This window comes from Pristiophorus japonicus, chromosome 21 (assembly GCF_044704955.1).
Source record: "Pristiophorus japonicus isolate sPriJap1 chromosome 21, sPriJap1.hap1, whole genome shotgun sequence".
Taxonomy (NCBI): domain Eukaryota; kingdom Metazoa; phylum Chordata; class Chondrichthyes; family Pristiophoridae; genus Pristiophorus; species Pristiophorus japonicus.
The window spans coordinates 8,223,993-8,249,123 of NC_091997.1; the positions used below are offsets into that span (position 1 = coordinate 8,223,993).

At 46.1% G+C, this 25,131-nt stretch overlaps 2 protein-coding genes across 6 annotated transcripts in view; one reads left to right on the forward strand and one right to left on the reverse strand.

Annotated features, from left to right (window-relative positions):
• The window catches only part of becn1 (beclin 1, autophagy related), a 30,653-nt gene extending 29,443 nt beyond the window's left edge, over nucleotides 1–1,210 (reverse strand). For all 3 annotated transcript variants that reach the window (XM_070864339.1, XM_070864338.1, XM_070864340.1), the window contains exon 1: nucleotides 1,073–1,210. The gene's annotated coding sequence lies outside the window, so the exon portion shown is untranslated. The remainder of the gene's footprint in view (nucleotides 1–1,072) is intronic.
• A 91-nt stretch (nucleotides 1,211–1,301) lies between these two features.
• psme3 (proteasome activator subunit 3) overlaps nucleotides 1,302–25,131 on the forward strand; it is a 59,340-nt gene continuing 35,510 nt past the window's right edge. The window contains exons 1-4 of one of the 3 annotated variants that reach the window (XM_070864355.1): nucleotides 1,302–1,403; nucleotides 12,546–12,578; nucleotides 14,999–15,061; nucleotides 17,422–17,529. In XM_070864355.1, coding sequence (XP_070720456.1) covers nucleotides 1,362–1,403; nucleotides 12,546–12,578; nucleotides 14,999–15,061; nucleotides 17,422–17,529 — 246 coding nt within the window. In that variant the 5' untranslated portion in view covers nucleotides 1,302–1,361. The remainder of the gene's footprint in view (nucleotides 1,404–12,545; nucleotides 12,579–14,998; nucleotides 15,062–17,421; nucleotides 17,530–25,131) is intronic. The other 2 variants (XR_011588217.1, XM_070864354.1) reach the window with 2 other exon arrangements.

Below are 25,131 nucleotides of genomic sequence, written 5' to 3' on the forward strand. Positions count from 1 at the left end.
CACACACACACACAGGAATACAGACAGAGACAGACACACACACACACAGGAATACAGACAGAGACAGACACACACACACACAGGAATACAGACAGAGACAGACACACACACACACAGGAATACAGACAGAGACAGACACACACACAGGAATAGAGACAGACACACACACAGGAATAGAGACAGACACACACACAGGAATAGAGACAGACACACACACAGGAATAGAGACAGACACACACACAGGAATAGAGACAGACACACACACAGGAATAGAGACAGAGAGACAGACACACACACAGGAATAGAGACAGAGAGAGACACACACACACAGGAATAGAGACAGACAGAGACAGACACACAGGAATAGAGACAGACAGAGACACACACACACAGGAATAGAGACAGAGACAGACACAAACACAGGAATAGAGACAGAGACAGACACAAACACAGGAATAGAGACAGAGACAGACGCACACACAGGAATAGAGACAGAGAGAGACACACACACACAGGAATAGAGACAGAGAGAGACACACACACACAGGAATAGAGACAGAGAGAGACACACACACACAGGAATAGAGACACACACAGGAATAGAGACAGACAGAGACACACACAGGAATAGAGACAGACAGAGACACACACACAGGAATAGAGACAGAGAGAGACACACACACAGGAATAGAGACAGACAGAGACACACACACAGGAATAGAGACAGACAGAGACACACACACAGGAATAGAGACAGAGACAGAGAGAGAGAGAGACACACACACACAGAAAGTCAGAAACAGACACAGACAAACACACACACAGGAAGAGAGATAGACACATACACAGGAATAGAAAGAGAGAGAGAGAGAGAGAGAGAGAGAGAGAAAGAGACAGAGAGAGACACACACATAAAGTCAGAAACAGACACACACACACAGGAAGAGAGATAGACACAGGAATAGAGAGAGAGAAAGAGACAGACAGATAGACACACATACATATACATCCACCCCTCCTGCCCGGCTGATGCTGAGCAAGTTGCGGGGCCCTCACCCAGCACATGCCTCACCTCAGTCTTTCGCCCGCCTGGATGAACTTGGAACTTTCCCCAAGCCCTATTCTCCGCTCTCTCTCTCTCTCTCTCTCTCTCACACACACTGAGCAGTTTCCGCCTCCGACGCTGTTCCTTTGCCGGAGGAGGAGGGCGGGGGGGGTCAGAGATGACAACACTTCCGGCTTCCTCGCTGCCACTTTGCTACAACAAGGCAGCCAATGGGCGGTCGGGGGGGGGGGGGGGGCTGCGTGACGTCAGGCGCCTGGGCTCGCGAGGATTCCGCGGCCGGCTCTCTCTCTGCAACATGTCGGGGCTGCTCAAGCTAGACAATGCGCTCCGGACCAAGGTAGGGCCGGGGGCCGGGGGCTGGGGGCCCGGGGGGCCGGGTGTGGGGCACCGGCTCCCGCCTCTCCCCGGGGCCTCACACATTGGGCTATTTGTAAAATATTTTAAACTTTACTCGCTGGGTTTGTATCTGTCCGCGGCGGCGGGGGGTGCCCGAGCCTCTGGAGGTTAAAGCTGAATTCCCCCCCCCCCCACCATGACCATCCGGCGGCCTCGGCCTCGGCCTCCTGGTTCACCGGGCCCACATGTGGTTGAGGGGCAGAGCGGCCTGATGCATGTGAGTGGGGGGGTGGGGGGAAGGGGTTTGCAATCGCTCACAGCATCATCACCGCCGTTAAAATTGATAAAGGGCAGCCGCAGCAGCCGCACATATAGTTTACTAAGTGTAGGGAAGTAACGGTGGAGCTACCGGCCATAATCTCCCAGTCCTCCTTGGGGAACCAGGCTGCTTGCTGCCAGAGGACTGGAGAATTGCAAATGTTACACCATTGTTCAAAAATGGGTGCAAGGATAAACCCGGCAACTGCAGGACAGGCAGTGTAACCTCGCTAGCGCAGAAGCTTTTAGAAAGGATAATCCAGGACAAATATAACAGTCACTTGGGCAAGTGTGGATTACTTAAGAAAAGCCAGCACGGATTTGTTCAGTGCAAATCGTGTTTAACTAACGATTTGAGTTCTTTTGATGAGGGATGGGCAATGCAGTTGATGTGGTGTACCTAGACTTCCAAAAGGTGTTTCATAAAGTACCACATAATAGGCTTGCAGCAAAGTTTCGCCCATTGATGAGAAGGGACAGTGGCAGCATGGATACAAAATTGGCTAAGTAACAGCCAACAGGGAGTAGTGGTGAATGGTTGTTTATCAGACTGGAGGAAGGTATACAGTGGTGTTTCCCAGGGATCGGTGCTGGGACCACTGCTTGATGAACATGAATGACTTGGGTGTGCAGGGCACAATTTCAAAATTTACAGATGACACAAAATTAGGGAGTAAACTGAACATAGAGCAGAGTGGTGATAGACTTCAAGAGGACGCGGACACGTGGCAGATTAAATTTAACACAGAAAAGTGCAAAGTGATACATTTTGGTAGAAAGAATGAGGGGTACAATTCTAAAGAGGATACATGAACAGAAAGACCTGGGGGTATATCTGCACAAATCATTGAAGGTGGCAGGGTGGGTTGAGTTGAGAAAGCAGTTTAAAAAAAGCTTGCAAGATCCATGGCTTTATAAATAGAGGCATAGAGTACAAAAGCAAGGAAGTTATGATGAACCTTTATAAAACACTGGTTCGGCCTCAATTAGCGTATTGTGTCCATTTCTGGGCACCACACTTTAGGAAGGATGTGAAGATCTTGGAGAGGGTACAGAAAAGATTTACAAGCATGGTTCCAGGGATGAGGGAATTTAGTTACGTGGATAAACTAGAGAAGTTGGGTGCTCTTTGCCTTTCCGCCATTGTTCATTGTTCATAGGTTTATATGTAACCTTCAAGGCTGCTGACCGAGGGCCGTGCGGTTCTTTGTCGGCCGGCGCGGACACGATGGACCAAAATGGCCTCCTTCTGCGCTATAAATTTCTGTTTCTAAGCTGAAGTTATGCTTGGAGCAGAGAAGATTTAGAGGTGTTTAAAATCATGAGGGATCTGGACAGAGTAGATAGAGAGAAACTGTTCCCATTGGCAGAAAAGGTCAAGAACCAGAGGACACAGATTTAAGGCGATTGGCAGAAGAACCAAAGGCAATGTGAGAAAAAACATTTTTACTCGGCAATCTGGAATGCACTGACTGAAAGAGTGGTGGAGGCAGATTCAGTCGTGGCTTTCAAAAGGGAATTGGATAAATACTTGAAGGAAAACAATTTTCTGGGCTACGGGGAAAGGGCAGGAGAGTGGGACTAGCTGAAGTGTTCTTGCAGAGAGCCGGCATGGACCGACTGGCCTCCTTCTGTGCTGTAACCATTCTATGATTCATGTTTTATTAAATTCAATTATTCAATCCTAATTACTGTCAACCAGACTCATCTTCATGAAATTAAAGATGGCCCTCGATGCTGCACAAACTGCTTTAAATGCATAGCATTTTTTTTGCAGTTTTATTCAAATGGGACTATGCTTCACTTTTTCACTTGCATAGTTGGTAGGGTTTTGTTTTTCCTCACTTTTACTCCCTACTTTCAGAAGTCTCCCAAAAAGTAACTCTTTAACAATGCCCTTCAGTAAACTCTCATCTCTTTCTCCCAATTCTTGCTCACTGTCAAAACCCACTCCCATATGAAGTACATTAAATCAGCAGTATAAATGAAAGAGGGTTGACGTGTACATGGATTTCCAAAAGGCGTTTGATAAAGTGCCACATAATAGGCTTGCCAGCAAAGTTGAAGCCCATGGAATAAACATAAGAACATAGAAATAGGAACAGGAATAGGCCATTTGGTCCCTCGAGCCTGCTCCTCTATTCAATAAGATCATGGCTGATCTGATCCTGGCCTCAACTCTACTTCCCCGCCTGCTTGCCACAAACCCTTGACCCTCTCTTCATTAGAAAAAATCTGTCTATCTCCACCTTAAATATATTCAAAGACCCAGCCTCCACAGCTCCCTCAGGTAGAGAATTCCACAAATTCACGACCCTCTGAGAGAAGAAAATCTTTCTCATTTCTGTCCAAAACTTGGAAGTATAGTGAACAGTGAGGAAGATAGTGATAGACTTCAAGAGGACATAGACAGGCTGGTGAAATGGGTGGGCATGTGCAGATGAAATTTAACTCAGAAAAGTGTAAAGTGATACATTTTGGTGGAAAAAATGAGGAGAGGAAATCTAGGGCTAGACTTTTGGCACATAATCGCCCATATAAGCATCGAGATTCAGTTTTTCGCCCATATTCGATGATGATTGGAAACTAGTGCCCAATTATCACCCATTTATCACCGGCACAATTTTCGGCATACTGCATCGCCTGGCCTAATTTTAAAAATAAAATCTGGCATCATCACTCGTGCAAGGCGCAGAATACTGTTTATAATGGAAACCAGCGCCCAAATATCGCCCAGATTATCGCCAAGCGCTACTTTCGGCATTTCGCCCAAAAAGACGCTCAAGAAAAGCTGCACTCACCTGACCTTAACCCAGCCCAATGGAGGAAGTTTAATAAAAGGCTGCTTGAAGTGGATGGGAGCATTGAAGTAATTAGTGAGTGATTTTAAGGGTGTTTTATAATCTTGCCAATCATCTAATTACATTGTGGTAATTTTGAGTTTTTATATTTGTTGAGGACAGTTTAAGAATTTTGAAGACAGATTAGGGCATTTATAGTGATGGGGCCTGTAATTTCTCAACCAGTATTGATGACTACTCATATGCTGCAGCATAGAGATGGGAGAAGGTTCATTGAAGAGCATTATGTGCCCAATCAAAGAGGTGGCAGACTGCTGAGGAGGAGGAGACCTTACACCCAACGCATTTACAGGGATAAGCGATCATATCTGGACTGGTCCGATAACATGTGCATTGGAAGGCTATGTAAGGCCATATCCTTTAACCCCCAGCATCCAACCGTGACCTTGTGGCTGACTCTTAAACAGGTCAGAGACAGAGCTCTCACGCAAGAAGTGCACATCATGGCCCCCGCCCCCCACACAACTGGAAAAGTCCCATGGTAGTTATGCAGCAGCTCATAAATGAACGCTTTGCGTGAAGTAACGTTGGTTACAGTTGCGTTACGTTTCATCCTTGCCTGGCCATTGTTTGCAAGCCTTGTATTGATGTTTAACCATACGTTATTAGAAGACACTGCACAACCATTATAAAGTTCAATAACATTTTTAATAATTTAACAATTGATGTAAAAATTTTAAAACAAACTATAACACCCATCTCTTTCCCCCCATTCCCAACAGTCAACACAATTTTTCACCCAACAATAAATTTAAAATAACAATAACAATACAAAGCACCTTCCCACCAGCCCCAACATTCAACAAATTTTTAATAACAACAAGAATAGTCAACAATTTTAATGAAAATAGATTAGGGCCCCCCCCCCCCATCTACCTGCAGCTACGCTTCCCTTCTTTACCTTTTACCCCCCTCCCTCATCCATAGCCCACCCCCTCCCCTTTCCCACTTACACCCCTAGTAACAGGGCCAAGTCATCTTGCAGTAGAGCACCTCGAGGGCTGCTGCTGTTGGGGGTGGGGGGGGTGGGTGGGGGGGGCGGAGGTGACGTTGGCAGATTGACTTCAGGGGGCCAAGGAGAAAACGTTTCCGAAGAAACTTCTTCTGAGTCAGAAGCAACTGCTTCCTCCTGACTTGCATCTGTCGATGTTGGTGTTGGTGGTACGGCACCTTGGGGTGCAGTGCCGTATCCCGAAACCATCGTCTGCCGCGTGGCATCAACGGAGTCGGCCGTTCGCCGAATTGCCGCAACCGGCTGCCCCGTGTCCTCCGAGATTCTAGCAGATGGTGTGGCAATATGGCCGCTCAACCCACCAATTACTTGGAGGAGCTCTCGACCATTGCCGACGATCGCCCCCGACACAGGCACCATGTCCTCGTTCACATCTGCCCGCTGCTGCACGTGCCCACCTCGCCGACCCAACCTCCGCGGGGTCAGCGTAGGCACTGGACCACTCGGGAGTGCCCTGCTGCAAGCCGCTTGGCCCCGCTACTTCACCCGTTGAGGGTGACGTGGCCGCAGGTACCGCAGACAACCCTTCAGGCTCATCATCCTTCTCGGTCATATCTTGTTCTTTCCCCCCGTGGTCAGCACGACCTGCAGCGATTGGAGTGATGCTCCAGGGGCCTCCCGTTGCGCCTGGGGAGCCGGAAAACATAATTGAGGTTAGTAGACGAGAAGAGGAGACATGAGAGTGCTTGCGCTGTGTGGGCATATGTATGAGGAGCAACACTGCTGCAATAAATGTCAATGAGAGATGTTACATATAATTTAACATGAGAGTACAGAAGTTGCATGCATAAAATTACATCATTCATATATTATAATCAAATGCCATTAAATTACTTTAAATTGCCACTGGTTTACACATTACTCACGTGGCACAACAACGGGACCTGCACCACCACGGGTGGCAGAACGACTATGGGTGCCCAATAAGGCTCCTCCAGGTCGGTCAGTGCGTGGTCAGCAGGCCCTTCTCCGTTTAAATAATAATTAAAACTGTCGATTATGTTTACGGCATCTCAGTAGCATTAGAGTTATAGGGCGCAGGTTCCAACCCCAGTCCAAATCTTAACCGGGAAGCAACCCAAAATTTCCCAGATTAATTACAATCCGGCATATTTCGAATTAATAAGTCACCTCCGCTCTGCCTGCTTCTTAGATATCTTCCTCAGCAAGAGCATAGCATGAGCAAATTGACGAGGTACTATTACGGAAACACAACCAATATTGTAATCCACAATTAGTCACCCCACATGCTTTTCATCATTAACGTTATATGCTAATACAGTTTGTATCCAATGGATGCATGGTTATAACATCTACGTTCAGAGAAAATATTTAATAAGATCGTGTTTAGGAACTTAATGCGTGACACCAGCCCTCCCGTGTACAATCCCCAGGGAAGGCCCCCTGCACGGGCCGTGCCATTCAGTGCCTGAGGGGAGGGAGCCAGGTTATTGCAATCGATGGAGGACCCCGAGGAGGGACCGGTGGTGAGCTCGACAATGACAGGACCATGAGGGGAGGGGGCGCCGTGCCCCTGGGCTGTGCTCGGAGACCGCCGTGTGGCGGGAGCTAATGTCTCAAAAGTGTCCCAGGGCAGCTCTTCCCCAGTCCAGGCTGGGTCACTGTGTGATTGACAGCAGCCGGAGAGACTCTTACAGGCTGGGTAAAGCTGACCCGACCCCTCCGCGCTCGGTCGTGTCACATCCACCAACCGCACCAAAAAGGAGACGGTGCCCAAGTTAAACAGTTGCTCACAGCACCCAAGCAGCAATATAATTTAATAATTCTCTTAAACTAAAGTGGTATAAATGCCGAGTGTTTGGGGTCTGTCTGTTTCTAGTCATTCTTTTGGCCTCAATTTTCGATCAAAGCGTTTAAATGATTAATACTGTCGATTAAGTTTAAGGCATCTCAGCAACATTAGAGTTATAGAGCGCAGGTTTCGACCCCAGTCCAAATCTTGACCGGGAAGCAACCCAAGAATTCCTAGATTAGTTACAATCCAGCAGATTTCTAATTAATGAGTCCGTGCGTCATTACAACTATAAATGTAATAATTTAATACTTACTCTTGTGAATGAAACAAGACTGTTCCAGCGCTTGTGCCACTGGTCTGCCTCACGCCTGTCGTGAGCTGCTGATGAGATTATCGCGGCAATATCTGCCCGTATTCGTTGGTATACCCTTTGGTGGGGGGCGTTCTGGGGGGGCGGGGGCCCACCGAGTCTCCACTTTGTGGACTAAGGCCTCGTTCGCCTCTTTGGAGAAGGCTTTCGCCCTCCAACCCCTGACAGCACTCTCTCCCGACCCGCCGTGTTCCATCTCCATGTAATCCGATTACTTTTTTTCTCAATTCCTTCAAATTTACAAGCCTCTACAAACCTTCCTTCAAAAATCCTTTCTCTCTCTCTCTCTCTCTCTCTCTCTCTCTCTCTCTCTCTCTCTCTCTCTCTCTCCTTTGCCTTCTGAGCATGCGCAGATGACCCCTGACCTCCCGAATCACGGGGAAAATTCTTTGCCTGAAAAAAAAGACGCCCGCGCAGAACGGCCGTTGCTGTGGACGCCAGCCTTGCATAACCGAATACTTCGCTATCGCCCATTTCACATCGCTATGGCTTTCGGCCAAATTAAAAAGGCGAAACTAGTGTTTTTTTTTTAAATGGGCGATATTCCGGCAATCCTGAAAAATAAAAAAAAAACTAACGCCGGAAATATTGCTCATTTTGGGGCGATAGTGATCATAGTGGAAAGTCTAGCCCCTAAACTAAATGGTACAATCCTAAAGGGGGTGCATGAATAGAGAGACCTGAGGGTATATGTGCACAAATCATTGAAGGTGGCAGGGCAGGTTGAGGAAGCAGTTTTTTAAAAAAAAGCTTGCATGATCCTGGGCTTCATAAATAGAGACATAGAGTCCAAAAGCAAGGAAGTTTTGATGAACCTGTATAAAACACTGGCTCGGCCTCAACTGGTGTATTGTGTCCCATTCTGGCCACCATACTTTAGGAAGGATGTAAAGGCCTTAGAGAGGGTACAGAAAAGATTTACAAGAATTATTCTAGGGTTGAGGGACTTCAGTTACGTGGATAGACTGGAGAAACTGGGGTTGTTTTCCTTGGAGCAGAGAAGGTTGAGAGGAGATTTGATGGAGGTGTTCAAAATCAGGAGGGGTCTGGGCAGAGTAGCTAGAGAGAAACTGTTCCCATTGGTGGAAGGGTCGAGAACCAGAGGGCACAGATTTAAGGTGATTGGCAAAAGAATCAAAGACAACATGAGGAAAAACGTTTTTACACAGCGAGTGGTTAGGATCAGGAATGCGCTGCCTGAAGGTGTGGTGGATGAAAAGGGAGTTGGATAAGTACCTGAAAGCAAAAAATTGCAGGGCTCCGGGGGAAGGGTGAGGAGAGGGACTAGCTGAGGTGCTGTTGCAAAGAGCTGACATGGCTGAATGGCCTCCTGTGCGGTTACCATTCTACGAACGTTGTTGCAGACACTCGCTGTCCAGGCTCCCAGGGAATGTAAGTTTTGACTTCTTGCTGAGATCGGCTTATGGCTGCCTGCTGGCATTTTGCCCAAATATATATTCCCTGAGAGTCTGGACAGTGAGCTACAGCAACAACTTGCAATATTCGAGAAGCATGGTAAATGGATTTAGGCAATGGACTGGGCACAGGGATATGGTGGTTCACGGCTCCGCTGCCAGTTGATGTGGGAGGTCAGATTTGGAAGACTGGCGGGGGTGCGAGCAGGAATGTCAGTGTAGAGGGGATGCCAAATGCAGAATCATCATAGGGCAGTCCCTCGAACGAGGATGACTTGCTTCCACATGTTCACAGATGTTTCAATGGAGGACCCGATATTCCAGTTCTGAACTCCAGTTGAAGGGGTGGAAGATGCCTGTGCGTGGATTTTTTTAAACTGTGGTGACCGTTGCACATCAGCCACCACACGGGGTCGACAGTGGCAAGGGTTAACCAGGACGACCTGCTCTGCTGCACGGACCTAGTGCGCGCACACATCGCAGTGTGGGCTGGGCCCGTGCTGCCCCTGGGCCCTCGGCTCTTCTGGGCCCCGTACCCTCATTCGCCGCACCTCCGCCACGATCCCTCACCGCTCCTCCGCCACAAAAACACTCGCCACATGTCTGCCACGATCTCCCTCCGCACCAAACATTCGCTGAACCGCCGTCACGATCACCCACCAAATCTCAGCCACGATCCCTCATCGCTCCTCCGCCCCGATCACTCGTCGCAAGTCCGCCGCGACCTTCCCGCTCCTCTGCCGTGCCAGGACCCCGCCGCTGCTCCTGCCCACGCTCCAAACGGCGACCTGGGTCCTGATGACATCACCCAGTCGCCCACCTCGAAGCCGTTGCACATTTGTGTCAGCTCGCGCTGGAAACTGCAGTGGCTCGCTCCAGCTCTGTTTATAGCCCCGACCTTTGGTGGTGTTCTCACACAGGTCGGGGTGGCCCATAATATCCCAAGGCCCGGCGCTCCAGCTCTGTTTATAGCCCCGACCTGCGGAGATGTTCTCTTGCAGGTCGGGGCTGGCCCACAATCTGAATGGGACAAGGCCAGAGGACAGGCTAGTAATGATTAAAGTTGAAGGTTTGTAAGGTTCACCAGACTGATTCCCGGGATGGCGGGACTGACATATGAGGAGAGACTGGGTTGACTGGGCCTGTATTCACTGGAATTTAGAAGAATGAGAGGGGATCTCACAGAAACGCACACAATTCTGACCGGACTGGATGCGGGAAGAATGTTCCCGATGTTGGGAAGTCCAGAACCAGGGGTAACAGTTTAAGGATAAGGGGTAAGCCATTTAGGACCGAGATGAGGAGAAACCTCTTCACCCAGAGAGTGGTGAACCTGTGGAATTCTCTACCACAGAAAGTTGTTGATGCCAGTTCGTTAGATATATTCAAGAGGGAGTTAGATATGGCCTTTATGTCTAAAGGGATCAAGGGGTATGGAGAGAAAGCAGGGAAGGGGTACTGAGGTGAATGATCAGCCTTATTGAATGGTGGTGCAGGCTCGAAGGGCCGAATGGCCTACTCCTGCAACTATTTTCTGTTTCTAATTGGAGAGGCCAAAACTATGGGACATAAATACAAGATGGTCACTAATAAATCCAATAAGGTATTCAGGAGAGACTTGATTACCCAGAGAGGATAAGAAGGATATGCTGATGCAATTAGAAATAGGGCGGGAGGAGGCTTGTGTGGAGCATAAACACTGGCCTCGACCAGTTGGGCTGAACGGCCTGTTTCTGTGCTGTAGATTCTCGGTGATAATTCTCTAACTTTAAAGGCAATTAACTACAAATAAATTATGTATTTGATCCCAAGATGATCATCATATACTGAATTGCTCTCACTTATTTCCAATATATAGAATAATTGTCAATATTCTTATCATTTTCATGGTGCAACAACTTGATCATAATCTGTCCCACCTGTTTGTTATCTGCAGTACAGTAAACTCCAGCATACAGGCATGGATTTCATTTGCTGAGGAACGCCAGCAAAACATCATCGTGTGTGTGCATATGTCTGATTATTTTCATTTTATATTTAACGTTGGGGAAAAGTGACTTTAAATGGGTGAGGTACTGAAGCAAATCGTTTCTCCATTTCCTGTAACAAGCAGATATGAAGGTTATAAGTCCACAGTGTGTTTATTTGAATGCAATCTTTGTTTAATACGGGGCTGTTATTTCCAGAGTGTCCAAGGAAATGTAGTTATTCAATATATGGTATGAAGATTCACCAGAATATAAGATTTTGATACATCTGTGGTAGAGATAGGACCTTTTCCCCAAACCGGGAACTTGGATAGGATAAGTTAGTAGTTATTAAAGGTGAAGGTCTGTAAGGCAATACATAATCTTGTTCTTGTGAATCATTTGTGTTTTGTTAGCATTTTTAAAACTAAAGATGTGAAAGAGAAATGTATGATGGGCTAGGGTTAGGTTAAGACAGTGTGTCGGGAAGGTATTTTTTGGTGGTGGGTATTCCTCGACTCCATTCCTAATCCCCAGACCTTTGAAGGCTAGTCAGGCATCATAAACCCAAACAAACTTGTGTTGAATTGCTTGCATTTCTACTCCATCCAAAAAAAATCTAGATTTAAATTTGTCTTTCAAAAATGTTTATATGGGATATGGCTAATACACTGATGTAACTTGTATACCACGCTTAAAGATGATGGTCCCATCGCTGGATTTTGTAGTAGACTGCACAATATTCAAAGAACTGCAGCTATTGACCAGACTGATAATAAATCCTATAGTTCACTTCTCTATTTCTAATCAAATCTTCCACATCAGCACTTTGTCTCGCAAATGTTTGCATTTGGTTCTTGTAAACACTGGTTGTAGTTTTTCTCACTTTGATCATTCTGTTGCTGCACAACTTGCCTTAGCAACCAAACTAGGTTCTATTATATAAATTTGCAGAAGTATCAAATCACAAATTCATAAATTGTGCCTGACTTGAGGAAGTCAAGTGCTTATTCTAGGACCAGCTCCCTCCCCCAAATAAAGATTGGCTCTAAACTGTTCTAATACCCTGAGATATGTCATACTCATGCCATCATTGTGTACATTTTATATTGCTGACAACTTTTTACGGTACTACATATACTGCAGTGGTTTTCAAATCTTATCTACGGGTGATCCTAAGCAAATATAGTCGTATCCCTGGGATCCGTTGTACTCCTTTCGGAAAGATGTCATCAGCTACCCAAATGCATTTCTTGTTCGTACACCAACAGATCCAACAAAGAATTGATGCCAAATTGACAGAAGTCTGATAAAAGATTGATAGAGACCTTATCTACGCAGATAGGACCTAGGGAGCCCTGTTTGACAACCTATACAATACTGTGATGTGTTTTTCAAATTACACTAGCTATAAAATAACTTGCTTTTTTTTCCTCTTGTTTAGGTTGATGCTTTTAGAGAGCGGGTCACTGCTGAAGTAAGTAGCAATTTGGTTTACACTTGCCAGGATTTCTGTTGACAACACAAATCTCACGTGAAATGGCTACTGATATTCCTCAGTTGTTTTCACTCTGTACTTGCAGCCACCCTGTAACATTCACTACTCACTCTCAAGTGAGGAGATGACCAGCTCTCAGGTCTCAGCATGAAGCCTCCAACTGGGAACCTGAGAATAACTATTGATGACTTGCTCACTGATTTTAAATATAAACCTTATTTTTTATTCTGTAACTATCAATGTGAAGGTATTGCTGTTGGGAGCATGGGTCAATTTTTGGCAGGTTGTACAGGTGGTATCCTGCCCCTTGTGTCTGCTTGTGATTCAGCAGAAGCCACACGAGAGAAGATCACAGTCCTGGCCTTTGGGGTTATTTGGCAGATACCTGATTCTATAGTCCTGTGGGGTCTCGGCAATGTAACAGACACATTTCTTCTCCCTCCAGCCTCCTACTTAGTCGATGATATCGGCAATGCATTTGTAGAGAAATGCTAACTGGGGGCAATATGTTACTATCAGTAGAGGATTGGCTAACTAACAGAAAATAGAGTCAGGATAAATGGGTCGCTGTAACTAGTGGGGTGCCACAGGGTTCAGTGCTGGGGCCTCAACTATTTACAATCTATGACTTGGATGAAGGGAGCGAGTGTAATGTAGCCAAATTTGCTGATGATACAAAGATAGGTGGGAAAGCAAGTTGTGTGGAGGACACACAGAATCTGCAAAGGGGGATATAGATAGGTTAAGAGTGGGCAAAAATTTGGCAGATGGAGTATAATGTGGGAAAATGTGAGGTTATCCACTTTGGCAGGAAGAATAAAAAAACAACTTCTTTAAATGGAGAGAGACTACGGAATACTGTGGCACAGAGGGATCTGGGGGTCCTTGTACATGAAACACACAAAAAGTTAGTATGCAGGTACAGCAAGTAATCAGGAAGGCAAATGGAATGTTGGCCTTTATTGCAAGGGGGATAGAGTATAAAAGCAGAGAAGTCCTGCTACAACTGTACAGGGTATTGGTGAGTCCACACCTGGAGTACTGCGTGTAGTTTTGGTCTCCGTATTTAAGGAGGGATATACTTGCATTGGATGCTGTTCGGAGAAGGTTCACGAGGTTGATTCCTGAGATGAGGGGGTTGTCTTATGAAGATCGGTTGAGCAGGTTAGGCCTATACTCATTGGAGTTTAAAAGAATGAGAGGTGATCTTATTGAAACCTAAATAAGATCCTGAAGGGGGTTGACCGGACAGATGCAGAGAGGATGTTTTCCCCTAGGGGGCATAGTTTCAGAATAAAGGTTTGCCCATTTAAAACTGAGATGAGGAGGAATTTCTTCTGAGGTTTGTGAATCTTTGGAAGTCTCTACACCAGAGAGCTTTGGAGGCTGAGTCATTGAATATATTTAAGTTAGAGGTAGACAGATTTTTGATCTACGGGGAGTAGAGGGTTATGGGGAGAGGGCAAGGGAAGTGGAGCTGAGGCCAAGATCAGATCAGATCAGCCATGATCTTATTGAATGGTGGAGCAGGCTCGGGGGGCCAAATGGCCTACTCCTGCTCCTATTTCTTGTGTTCTAACTGGATGCTGGACACCTCCCAGGGGGTGGTGGAAAGTTAATGGGCGATTTGTCCATAGACTGTTAAGTGCTGCCTTATGACCATTGCAGAGCAGCAGTGGTTGGAGGACTGGGATCGGTTGCCTATTTATCCACATGACGACTGTAGGTGCAAGGTGACTGAGGGCGAGAATGCAGGCTTCATGGCCTTGCCCCTAAAAACAACCAAATGTTTCATTCTTACTGTATCAAGGAGGAGGCTCATCCCTTACATCTCTGCTAGCATCTAGGTGCTAGAGGTAAAATTAATTTTCTTCCTAAGCATAGCTCTTTCCGCGACTAGACATGGAGGGGATAATTGATATTTGCAATGAAGTTATGATGTAATTATTCTCTGTATTGTCACTGTATTATGTAGCTATTTATTTTTTATGCTTCATATTTGTGGTGCCCTAGGGCACTTGCCTTAATATTTTATGTTCCGTCTGGCGACATTGGGGCAACTCCGTGTCACCCTTATGGGTTAACCTAAAAAGGCCTACATATGTGAAAGTTTATGTGAATGCAAAAATGTCTTCGTATTCAAAGAATTTAATATTTCATAACTAACTATCTGAGTATGTCGGCCTGTTGCTGTTGTACCTGGAAATGTATGAATGAAGCTTGCAGATTTTTGTTAAATAGATCCATAAAAAATATAACAAAGCAGTAGAATTTCCCCATGTCATTTGTGTGTTAGGGATGCATTAGTTACAGTTTGCAGCCTGTAGTACTGTCTCTATGGAAACAGTCAATTTCATGTGGGTTTTTTTTCTGATTTGCATTTTTTTCCTGTACTTTAGGCAGAAGACTTAGTTGCAAGTTTCTTTCCAAAGAAGTTATTGGAACTAGATGGTTTTCTGAAGGTAAGATCCACAAACGTTTGTCGGATGTGAATAAGTTACTGATTTTAGGCTAAATTCACCGATCCCAGTGGGCTGGGCGTAGGGCGATAATGTCACAGAACTGAATCTCGAACCCGCAGTCCCTTCCAATGTGGCTCCCTGCTGGCGATGGGGGCTCTGTGGCCTGAAGTTTGCGATCTTGGTGACAGCGAACTGGCAGCTTTTGCCGTCATTCCACCATTGAAACTAACCAACTTCAGCATTTCGCGCATGCGCAGCCTAATGTGGAAATCCTGAAGTTGCGGTCTGTCATTCACTGCTCCGACACTGGCTGCGCGGAGGTGCGGTGGTTGTTTTTGTGGCGGAAGGAGCGGCGAGAGATCGTGGCGGAAGGAGCGGCGAATGTTTGTGGCGGTAGGAGCGTTGAGAGATTGTAGCGGAGGTGCGGCAAATGAGGGTACGGAGCCCAGAAGAGCCGAGGGCCATGGGGCAGCACAGGCCAGCCCACACTGCGATATGTGAGCGCTTTAGGTCCATGCAGCAGAGCTGGTCTCCAGTCGTCCTGGTTCAACCCTTAACCACTGGATAAAGGCCTGGCTCTGTCAAACCCGTGTGATGGTTGATGTGCAACGGTCACCACATGTTTAAAAAAATCCACGCACTGGCATCTTCCACCCCTTCAATTGGAATTTAGGACTAGAACAGCGGGTCCTTCATTGAAACATCCGTGAACTCATCCCTTTTGGTGTGGAAGCAACTCCTCCTCGTTCGAGGGACCGCCTGTGATGATGATGACTGGCTGCTCTGTGTTCTCCCCCCCCCCCCCCCCCCCACCACACACACACACACACACACACACACACACACAGCCAGAGACCCCCCCCACACACACACACACACACACACACACACACAGCCAGAGATCTGTGAAATCCCTCAAATCAAGAAACTGACACAAATTTTGTCTCTTCTGTAGTAATACCGTGGTAAATTCCCCTCTAAATTAGACCCAACGGGATTGGGTGTAACTGGGGTTTTAACAGCATATTGACTGCTAAACAAATTACCCATTTTTAATTTTAAAACATTTTTTTTAATAAACTTTGTTCAGTATTTCAGGTTTGCCTTTTCACCAATCTTTGTTTTGCTCTCTGACATCTTTTTTAAAAGTTAAAATTTCAAGCGCTTACCTACTTCCTGGTTCACTGTCTCTGAGAATTCTACATTTTGCTTGACTGCTTCGACAGCTTGTTGGCATTACAGCAGCTCGCACTCGGGATTCCCCGCTATACTCTGTTGATTTGAATTGTACATCGGAAAACCCGAACTTCTCGACACAGAGATCGCCAGATCTGTGGCTGAGAGTAGCACGGTCTTGCCTCTGAGTCAGAAGGCTGTGAGTTCATGTCCCACTTCAGGGACTTGAGCACAAAAATCTAGGCTGACTCTCCAGTGCAGTGCTGAGGGAGTGCTGCACTGTCGGAGGTGCTGTCTTTCGGATGAGACGTTAAACCGAGGTCCCATCTGCTCTCTCGGGTGGACGTAAAAGATCCCATGGCACTATTTCAAAGAAGAGCAGGGGAGTTATCCCTAGTGTCCTGGCCAATATTTATCCCTCAATCAACATAACAAACAGATTATCTGGTCATTATCACATTGCTGTTTGTGGGAGCTTGCTGTGCGCAAATAGGCGTTTCCCACATTACAGCAGTGACTACACTCCAAAAGTCCTTCATTGGCTATAAAGTGCTTTGAGATGTCCATGGTCATGAAAGGTGCTATATAAATGTCTATATAATAGTCTTTCTTGTTTTAATCTTTGAGTGGAACTTACTTCAGCCAGTGACGAAGGCCTTCACTGCACTGCTGACTGCAAATTCTGGGCCAGAGAATTCATGGCTTTGTGTGGATCTGCATTAATTGCTGTCCTTAAATGATGAACTTGTGTTAAATTCCTCTAGTACTTTAAATACTCGTGTATTTTCTATTGGTTTTCTACTGACCTTTTCATTATCTAATAAAGAAAATTGTCTATTCCTCATCATTGTCTCTCTTGTGCGACAAATAATTATGCAATAACTTGAATTAACCCATGCAAATGTTGAAATAGAAACATTAACATATTAGGGACCTTTCTATCTATATATTATTGTAATGAGCACTTTAATTTGTAAATAGCGATGTAAAAGTTGAACCTTTTTAACTTTTTTTTCTTGAAAGTATCTGATTATTGTTTGTAGTCAATACAAATGGAAATTAGCTCGCTTTTTATCACAGAATTTGCACTATTGCCATGTCCATACTGACTGGCTTTGTGATAAATTGTATGTCGATGTGTTTTTTTGTGTGCATGAACTAACTGCAAGATCTATCCTTTCCAGGAACCCCTCTTGAATATTTCGGATTTGGCTACCATTCATTCAGACCTCAACTTGCCTGTGCCAGAGCCTATAATGCTCACCAACAGCCATGATGGTTTGGATAGTGCAGTGAGTATTTCAGGAGGAGAAAATATGCCAGGTCTCTCTTGGGACAATTATTGTGAATGTGCACCGATGGGAGTGGCAACTGACCCTGAAAGTTGACTAAATTAACCAAATTTGAATGCTGGGGATTTTTTGTGAAGACAAACCTGAGCTCTGGCTTTCTTTGCATTTGAATTTACAGTCTGAAAATGATCAGCTTAGAGTTACGTGGGATAAGGTATCAAATTGTGTCTAGTTTAGCTTGGATAATGTATATGTCCAGTTCTGGCCGCTCATCACAATGAACACGTCAACATTTAAGTGCAGTGCATGTGTTTGTAATGGGGGGTCTCTTTGTATTGAGATGTGTGCAGCAGTTTAAATGGAAAGATAGCTTTCTCGTGATTGGTCCCTCCCTGTTGGTGATTTCAGCAATCCTCATCGAATTCCTTGTGAATTTAGCACTATTCCAATGCTACCTTTTGGGGTGTGAGTTTTATTTTTAAGATTGCATCAACAATACAACACAATGAAATGCATAGGAATTCTACTGTATGTTTAACATAATCTGCTTACAAATTAAATCCAACATCAGGCATTCTGTGCTTTACACAGAATCATAGAATAGTTTCTCTCCTCTGAGTTCACTAGCCTCCTGTCCTCCCTTAATCTCTTCCTCCATGTAAACTCCCCAACCCATATTCACAGCCAGCCCCTCAACCTTGCCATCTCTCGTGGCCTCACTACACCCATCATGTCAATCGTCCATCGCAGATAAGGCCATCTCTGACCATTTCCTTGTATTGCTCTCCACCCCTCCCCTCCCCCCCCCCCCCCCCCCCCCCCCCCGCGCCAACTCTACCTCCTTCTGTGTCTGCCCCTGGAAAAAAAAAACTCTCCGACTCTCTTACAACTGCATGTATCAACTCCCAACTGTCCATCCTTTGGCCCTCCATTCATCATGATATTTCTGCAGCTACTCATCTGCTCAATCACATCTTCACCACCACCACCTTTGATGCCCTAGTCCCTGTTAAAATAATTACTCTCTCTCACTCTGGCTGTTCCCCCGGTACAGCCCTGATCTTCGCTCCCTCAAGTCCACGGGACGCAGACTTGAATGGATATGGTGGACGACTGGTTTAGCCGCTCACCGCCAGATCTAGCTGGACCACATAAAGCACTATCGGGTCCTGCTCTCGTCTGCCAAAATCCCTCACAATTCCAGAATCATTCTGGAATGTAGATAAGAACTTTTATTTATATAGTGCCTTTAATGTAGTAAAAAAGGATAAACGCCGGCTTCTATTCTCCACTACTAACCGTCCTTTTAAACCCCTCTCCCCAGTCTCCACCCTCACCTCTGACAATAAGTGTGAGGACCTCAAGGACTTCTTTGCCTCTAAGATTCAGACCATCAGTTTGGCCGCCTCTGCCTCTTCCCTTCCCCTAGCCCACTGGGCCAAACTTCCTCGAAGGATCCCCCCTGCCCTAGCCCTGACCTCACATCTTTCTCCAGTTTCTCTCCGATCTCCCCTCATGACCTTTCCGAGCTCATCCTGTCCATGAGACCCACTTCCTGCTCCCTTGACCCTATTCCCACCAAACTGCTGACTACCTAACTTCCTTTTCTGGCTCCCATGTTAGCTGACATTGTTAATGACTCTCCTCAGGTACTGTCCCCCTCTCTCAAATCTGCCGTGATCACTCCTCTCAAAAAACCAACCCTTGACCCCCTCCATCCTTGCAAACTTACCGCCCCATCTCCAATCTCCCTTTCTTCTCAAGCCCTTGATCATGTTGTCTCCTCCTAAATCTGTGCCCATCATTCCCGCAATTCCATGTTCGAATCCCTCCAATCCGGTTTCCACGCCTGCCACAGTACCGAAGCGGCTCTCATCGAAGTCACAAATTACATCCTTTTGTGACACTGACAAAGGCAAGCTATCCTCCCCTTGTCCTTCTCAACTTGTCTGCAGCCGTTGACACCGCTCTATCCTTCTCCAACGTGTTTCCACCATCGTCTCATCATTATTGTCAAATCCCTCCATGGCCTCGCCTCTCCCTATCTCTCTAATCTCCTCCAGCCCCAAAATCATCCCCCCACGCCCCCCCCCCCCGAGATGTTTGCGCTCCTCTAATTCTGCCCTCTTGACCATTCCTGATTATAATCAGTCAACCATTGGTGGCCGTTGCCTGGGCCCTGAGCTCTGGAACTCCCTCCCTAAACCTCTCCGCCTCTCTACCTCTCTTCCCTCCTTCAAAGGCTCCTTTAAAAGCTACCTCCACCTGTGCTAATTTCTACTTGTGCGGCTGGGTGGAATTTTTTTATCTCATACTCCCGTGAAGTGCCTTGAGACGTTTCACTACGTTTATGGCGCTATATAAATACAAGTTTTTGTTACATCGCAGAAGGAGGCCTTTCGGCCCGTCGAGCCCGTGCCTGCTCTCCAAGAGCACCTCAGCCAGTCCCACTCCCCCGCCCTTTTCCCGTAGCCGTGCAAATATTTTCCTTCAGGTGCTTATCCAACTCCCTTTTGAAAGCCGCGATTGAGTCTGCCTCCACCACCCTCTCAGGCAGCGCATTCCTGATCCTAACCACTCGCTGCGTAAAAAGGTTTTCCTCATGTCGCCTTTGGTTCTTTTGCCAATCGCCTTAAATCTGTGTCCTCTGGTTCCTGCCCCTTCCACCAATGGGAACAGTTTCTCTCTATCTACTCTGTCTAGACCACTCATGATTTTGAACACCTCGATCAAATCACCTCTCTGCTCTGCTCTAAGGAGAACATCCCCAACTTCTCCAGTCTATCCACGTAACTGAAGACCCTCATCCCTGGAATCATTCTCGTAAATCTTTTCTGCACCCTCTCTAAGGCCTTCACATCCTTCCTAAAGTGTGGTGCCCAGAATTGGACACAATACTCCAGTTCAGGCTGCACCAGTGTTTTATAAAGGTTGCTTTTGTACTCTATGCCTCTATTTATGAAGCCCAGGATCCCGTATGTTTTTTTTAGCCGTTTTCTCAACTTGCCCTGCCACCTTCAACAATTTGTGCACATATACCCCCAGATCTCTCTTCATGCATCTCCTTTAGGATTGTATCCTTCAGTTTATATCGCCTCTCCTCGTTCTTCCTGCCAAAATGTGTCACTTCACACTTTTCTGTATTAAATTTCATCTGCCACATGTCCACCCATTTCACCAGCCTGTCTGTCTTGAAAGCTATCACAATCCTCCTCACTGTTCACTATGCTTGGCACGATCTATCTATGTTAGAGTCTAGAAATAATTATTAATTCCCCTCCTTTAGAGAGTATGAAGTGAAATACAACAACTCCACCAAATTGCAAAATTGGACTTGTGTGTCCAAGCAGTTTGGAAATGTGACTTCTGAGGCTACTAATACTGTTGTGATAAATGAATGTTCCTCCGGGAAGCTTATCTTGCTGCTTATATTTATTTAGCAACAAGAACTCGCATTTATATAGCGTTCCTCACATTGGAAATCTGTCACTGAGCACGACTGAATGGAAAAGCTTTTCTAAACCAAGCAGTGGGGGGGAATAGATTAGTGGCAGATAGAACAGCTGAAACAAGCCCTCAGAATGCTGTAGTACACAGGAGAGAAAGGGTAAGGCAGAGGGATTTTGGGAGAGGCCCAGGGAGTAAGGGTCTGATGCTGAAAGTCCATCCATCGTGATGGAATGGAGAGGAGAAGGAACAAACAGCAGACCAGTGTCAGAAAAAGTGAACGAGGTTATGGAAGCATTTGAAGGCGAGAACAAAGTATACTGAAACTGATTTGAAGAAGCACTTGGAGCCTGTTAATATCATCATCATAGGCAGTCCCTCGGAATCGAGGAAGACTTGCTGCCACTCCTGAAGTGAGTTCTTTGGTGGCTGAGCAGTCCAATATGAGAGCCACAGATTCTTGTCACAGGTGGGGCAGATAGTCGTTGAGGGAAGGGGTGGGTGGGATTGGTCTGCGCTTGATTTCCGCATGCTCTCAGCATTGAGACTCGAGGTGCTCAGCGCCCTCTCGGGTGCACTTCTTCCACTTAGGGCGGTCTTGGGCCAGGGACTCCCAGGTGTCAGTGGGGATGTCGCACTTTATCAGGGAGGCTTTGAGGGTGTCCTTGTAACGTTTCCTCTGCCCACCTTTTGGCTCATTTGCCGTGAAGGAGTTCCGAGTAGAGCGCTTGCTTTGGGAGTCTCGTGTCTGGCATGCGGACAATGTGGCCTGCCCAACGGAGCTGATCAAGTGTGGTCAGTGCTTCACTGCTGGGGATGTAACTGGGGTCGTGGAAGTTGTTCAATCATGATTTGGCAACACTCACACTCAGATTGTTTTCGAACTTTTAACAGCTCTTTTCTATTTATCAATGATGAAGTAAGGTTTAATGTACTAGATTCTCATTTAGTTGGGTTTAGTTGGTACAGATAGCTAGCGATGAGCATAAATTATGCTGTAATGTACTTGTACTGTGTTTAAACAGTTGCAGCATTACGGCAGTGTACAACATTGGCAGTCAGCCGTGGCGCAAAACAGATTAACTGGTCATTATCATGTTGCTGTTTGTCAGAGCGCGCTGTGCGCACATTGGCTGCCACATTTGCCACATTACAAAAGTTATTAGCACACTCGCCCCTGAGTCTGAAGGTTGTGGGTTCAAGTCCCACTCCTGGTATTTGAGCACCTAAATCCAAGCTGACACTCCAGGCCGGTGCTGAGGGAATGCTGCACATTCAGAGGTGCCGTCTTTCGGATGAGATGTTAAACCAGGTGGATGTAAAAGATCCCATGGCACTATTTCAAAGATGTCCTGGCCAATATTTATCCCTCAATAAACATCATAAAACAGATTATCTGGTCATTATCACATTGCTGTTTGTGGGAGCTTGCTGTGTGCAAATTGGCTGCCGCATTTCTCACATTGCAATATAGTGACTACACTCCAAAAGTACTTCATTGGCTGTAAACGCTTTGAGACGTCTGGTGGTCGTGAAAGGCGCTATATAAATCCAAGTCTTTCTTTATCGTTCAGAGGCACCTTGAGTAACTTCTCTTTTATGCCAACTTGGCTTAATAGAATCTTTCCAATTTACGGCAGACCATAACTTTGGCTGAGCAAAGGATTTTTTTTTTAAAGGATATGAGATGGGCGGAGTGTGTTTGGCTGGACGCTGAGTGAAATGGCTATTATTTTTGTTTCCTTTTTAAGTTATCTCAGGAATACTCTTGTGCATTGCCCAGTGCCCTGGATTTAGACGATGCCAGAATTCGGTATGATTCAATGTGTAATGTAGGAGGGGGGGGGGGGTCATATTCTTAGCCCACTGACTACTGGGGGGAACTCTGAGCCACTGGGACAACCTCCTGCTGAACCGAGGAGGCACATTCATCTTGGATGTTAGAATGAATAATACAACTGGGGAACATTTAAACTGCGTACCTAGGGGAAAGAGAAAATCACATTGCTATGATTTTTTTTTTAGGACTGAATCAAAGATTTCGATCATTCTTTGTCTTCATTTCTAAGATATATGTTTAGGAATGTCAGGAACCTAAGTAAAATGGACGAGTTGGACATAATAGGGAGCAATTACATATAATAGAGTTACTGAAATGGGCCTGTAGTAAGGGATATCTGTGGGGCGATGTGTAGGATCATGAAAGAAAGCTGGTGGGGTGGTTTGTATGGTGCTGAAAGGACGGAATTGGAGATTGGCACAAATTGTATTGGGTACAGTTACTGGCCATCATTTTTTTTTTAAATTACGTGGACGTACTGCAGTAAAGCCTCAGTTATAATCCTGGGAATTAAAATCCTCCCGATTATAGATGGAGACTTGCAGTTGAAACATCTGTGCACCATGTTTATTAAAGTCCTTTTTTAAAAAATATTTTCTTAAAACAGCAGTTGGGAAACCCACACGGGGAAAGATACGGGATTTGCTCCAAGTAAGAAGGGATTAATTAGATAAGTTGGAGTATTTTGGGTTTAGTTATCCTAGTGTTGGTTACTTTTAAGCTCAAAATGAGGGCTGAACAAATAAATAAAAAAAACTACTTCAGAATGTGGATCTCTGGAGAGCAAGGCTTCACGGTGTGTAATCCTGACTGAAAGAATTTAAAATGGGAAGAACGAGTTAAGGATAGCGAGACAAAATGAAACCTTTGGGATAATTTTTACACTGACAGACTGGAAAAGACCCTCTGGTCCATCTAGTCATGTCATCTAGTTGGGACGCTTAGTGCAACGCAGGACAGACACTTCCCACTAATGAAACACATTGTGACGTCCTACGGTCGTGAAAGGTGCTATATAAATGCGAGTTCTTAGTATTCTGCGGTATTCAGCGGTGGAATAGGATGGAAGAACTGCAGGAATGAGCCAAGAAACTGATGGGAAGGAAGAAAGGGAACATGAATGTAATATACAACAATTACTTTTATTTATATAGCGCCTTTAACTTAGTAAAACCTCCCAAGGCCCTTGACAGGAGTGTATTAGGACAAAACAGATACATTTGACACTGAGCCACACAAGAAGAAATTATGGCAGATGACCAAAAGCTTGTTTAACGAGGTAGGTTTTAAAGAGGAAAGAGAGCTAGAGAGGTGGAGAGGTTTAGGGAGGGAGTCCCAGAGCTTGGAGCCCAGGAAGGCATGGCCATCAATGGTTCAGCAGCCAGGAGTGCAGTGCGTTGGAATAGTCAAGCCTAGGGGTAACAAAGGCCCGGATGAGGGTTTCAGCAGCAGATGAGCTGAGGCAGGGGCTGAGACGGACGATGTTACGGAGGTGGAAATGGGCGGTTGTGCCCGGAAGCTCATTTCAGGGTCAAATATGATGCCTCGGTTGCCAACAGTCTGGTTTAACCTCGGAAAGATGAGAGGGAGAGGGATGGAGTCGGTGGCTAGAGAATGCAGTTTGTGCCGAGGACTGAAAGCAATGGCTTCGGTCTTCCCAATATTTAATTGGAGAAAACTTCTGCTCATCCAGTACTGGATGTCGGACAAGCAGTCTGACAACTTGAAGACTGGAGTGGTTGGGAGAGCTGGGTGTCGTTGGCGTACATGATACAGTAGGACATATAAAGGACAATAAAGAAACAGAAGACAGTGGGCTGGATTTTTGGGACCTTTGCGCTCCAGGTCTCGCCCCGGAGTGGCGTGAAATGGGCCGACGAGGTTTCCTGCGCCCCGTCGGGAGCTTTGGGTTGGGTTTTGCGGCGACACTTAGCCGCACCGCCGGGGAGAGCCACACCACATGTGCAACGCCTCTCGTTGCAACAGCGGCTCGAGTTTTGAGTCGCGCCGACCTATACGCCCTGAAGCGCGGCCCGCGATGACCGGCAGGTAAACCAGAGCGGTCCAGCCATGCCGGCGGCGGTGAGGTAGGTAAAGTGCAGAAAAAGTAAGTACGAGTGTTCGTTCTTTTATTTTTATTTTAGTAATTTGTGTTGTGGTGGTGTGGGCAATGTTTTGGGAATGTTTTTGTGGGCTTTTTGTTTCGGCCCTGCCCCAAGGCCTCTCTCTGAGCGCTCCCGGCCCCACACTTTAGTTGGCGAGATTCCCATTTTTGCGCCGCAGTAGTTGTACAACGCCTCCCTTAGCGCTGTTCC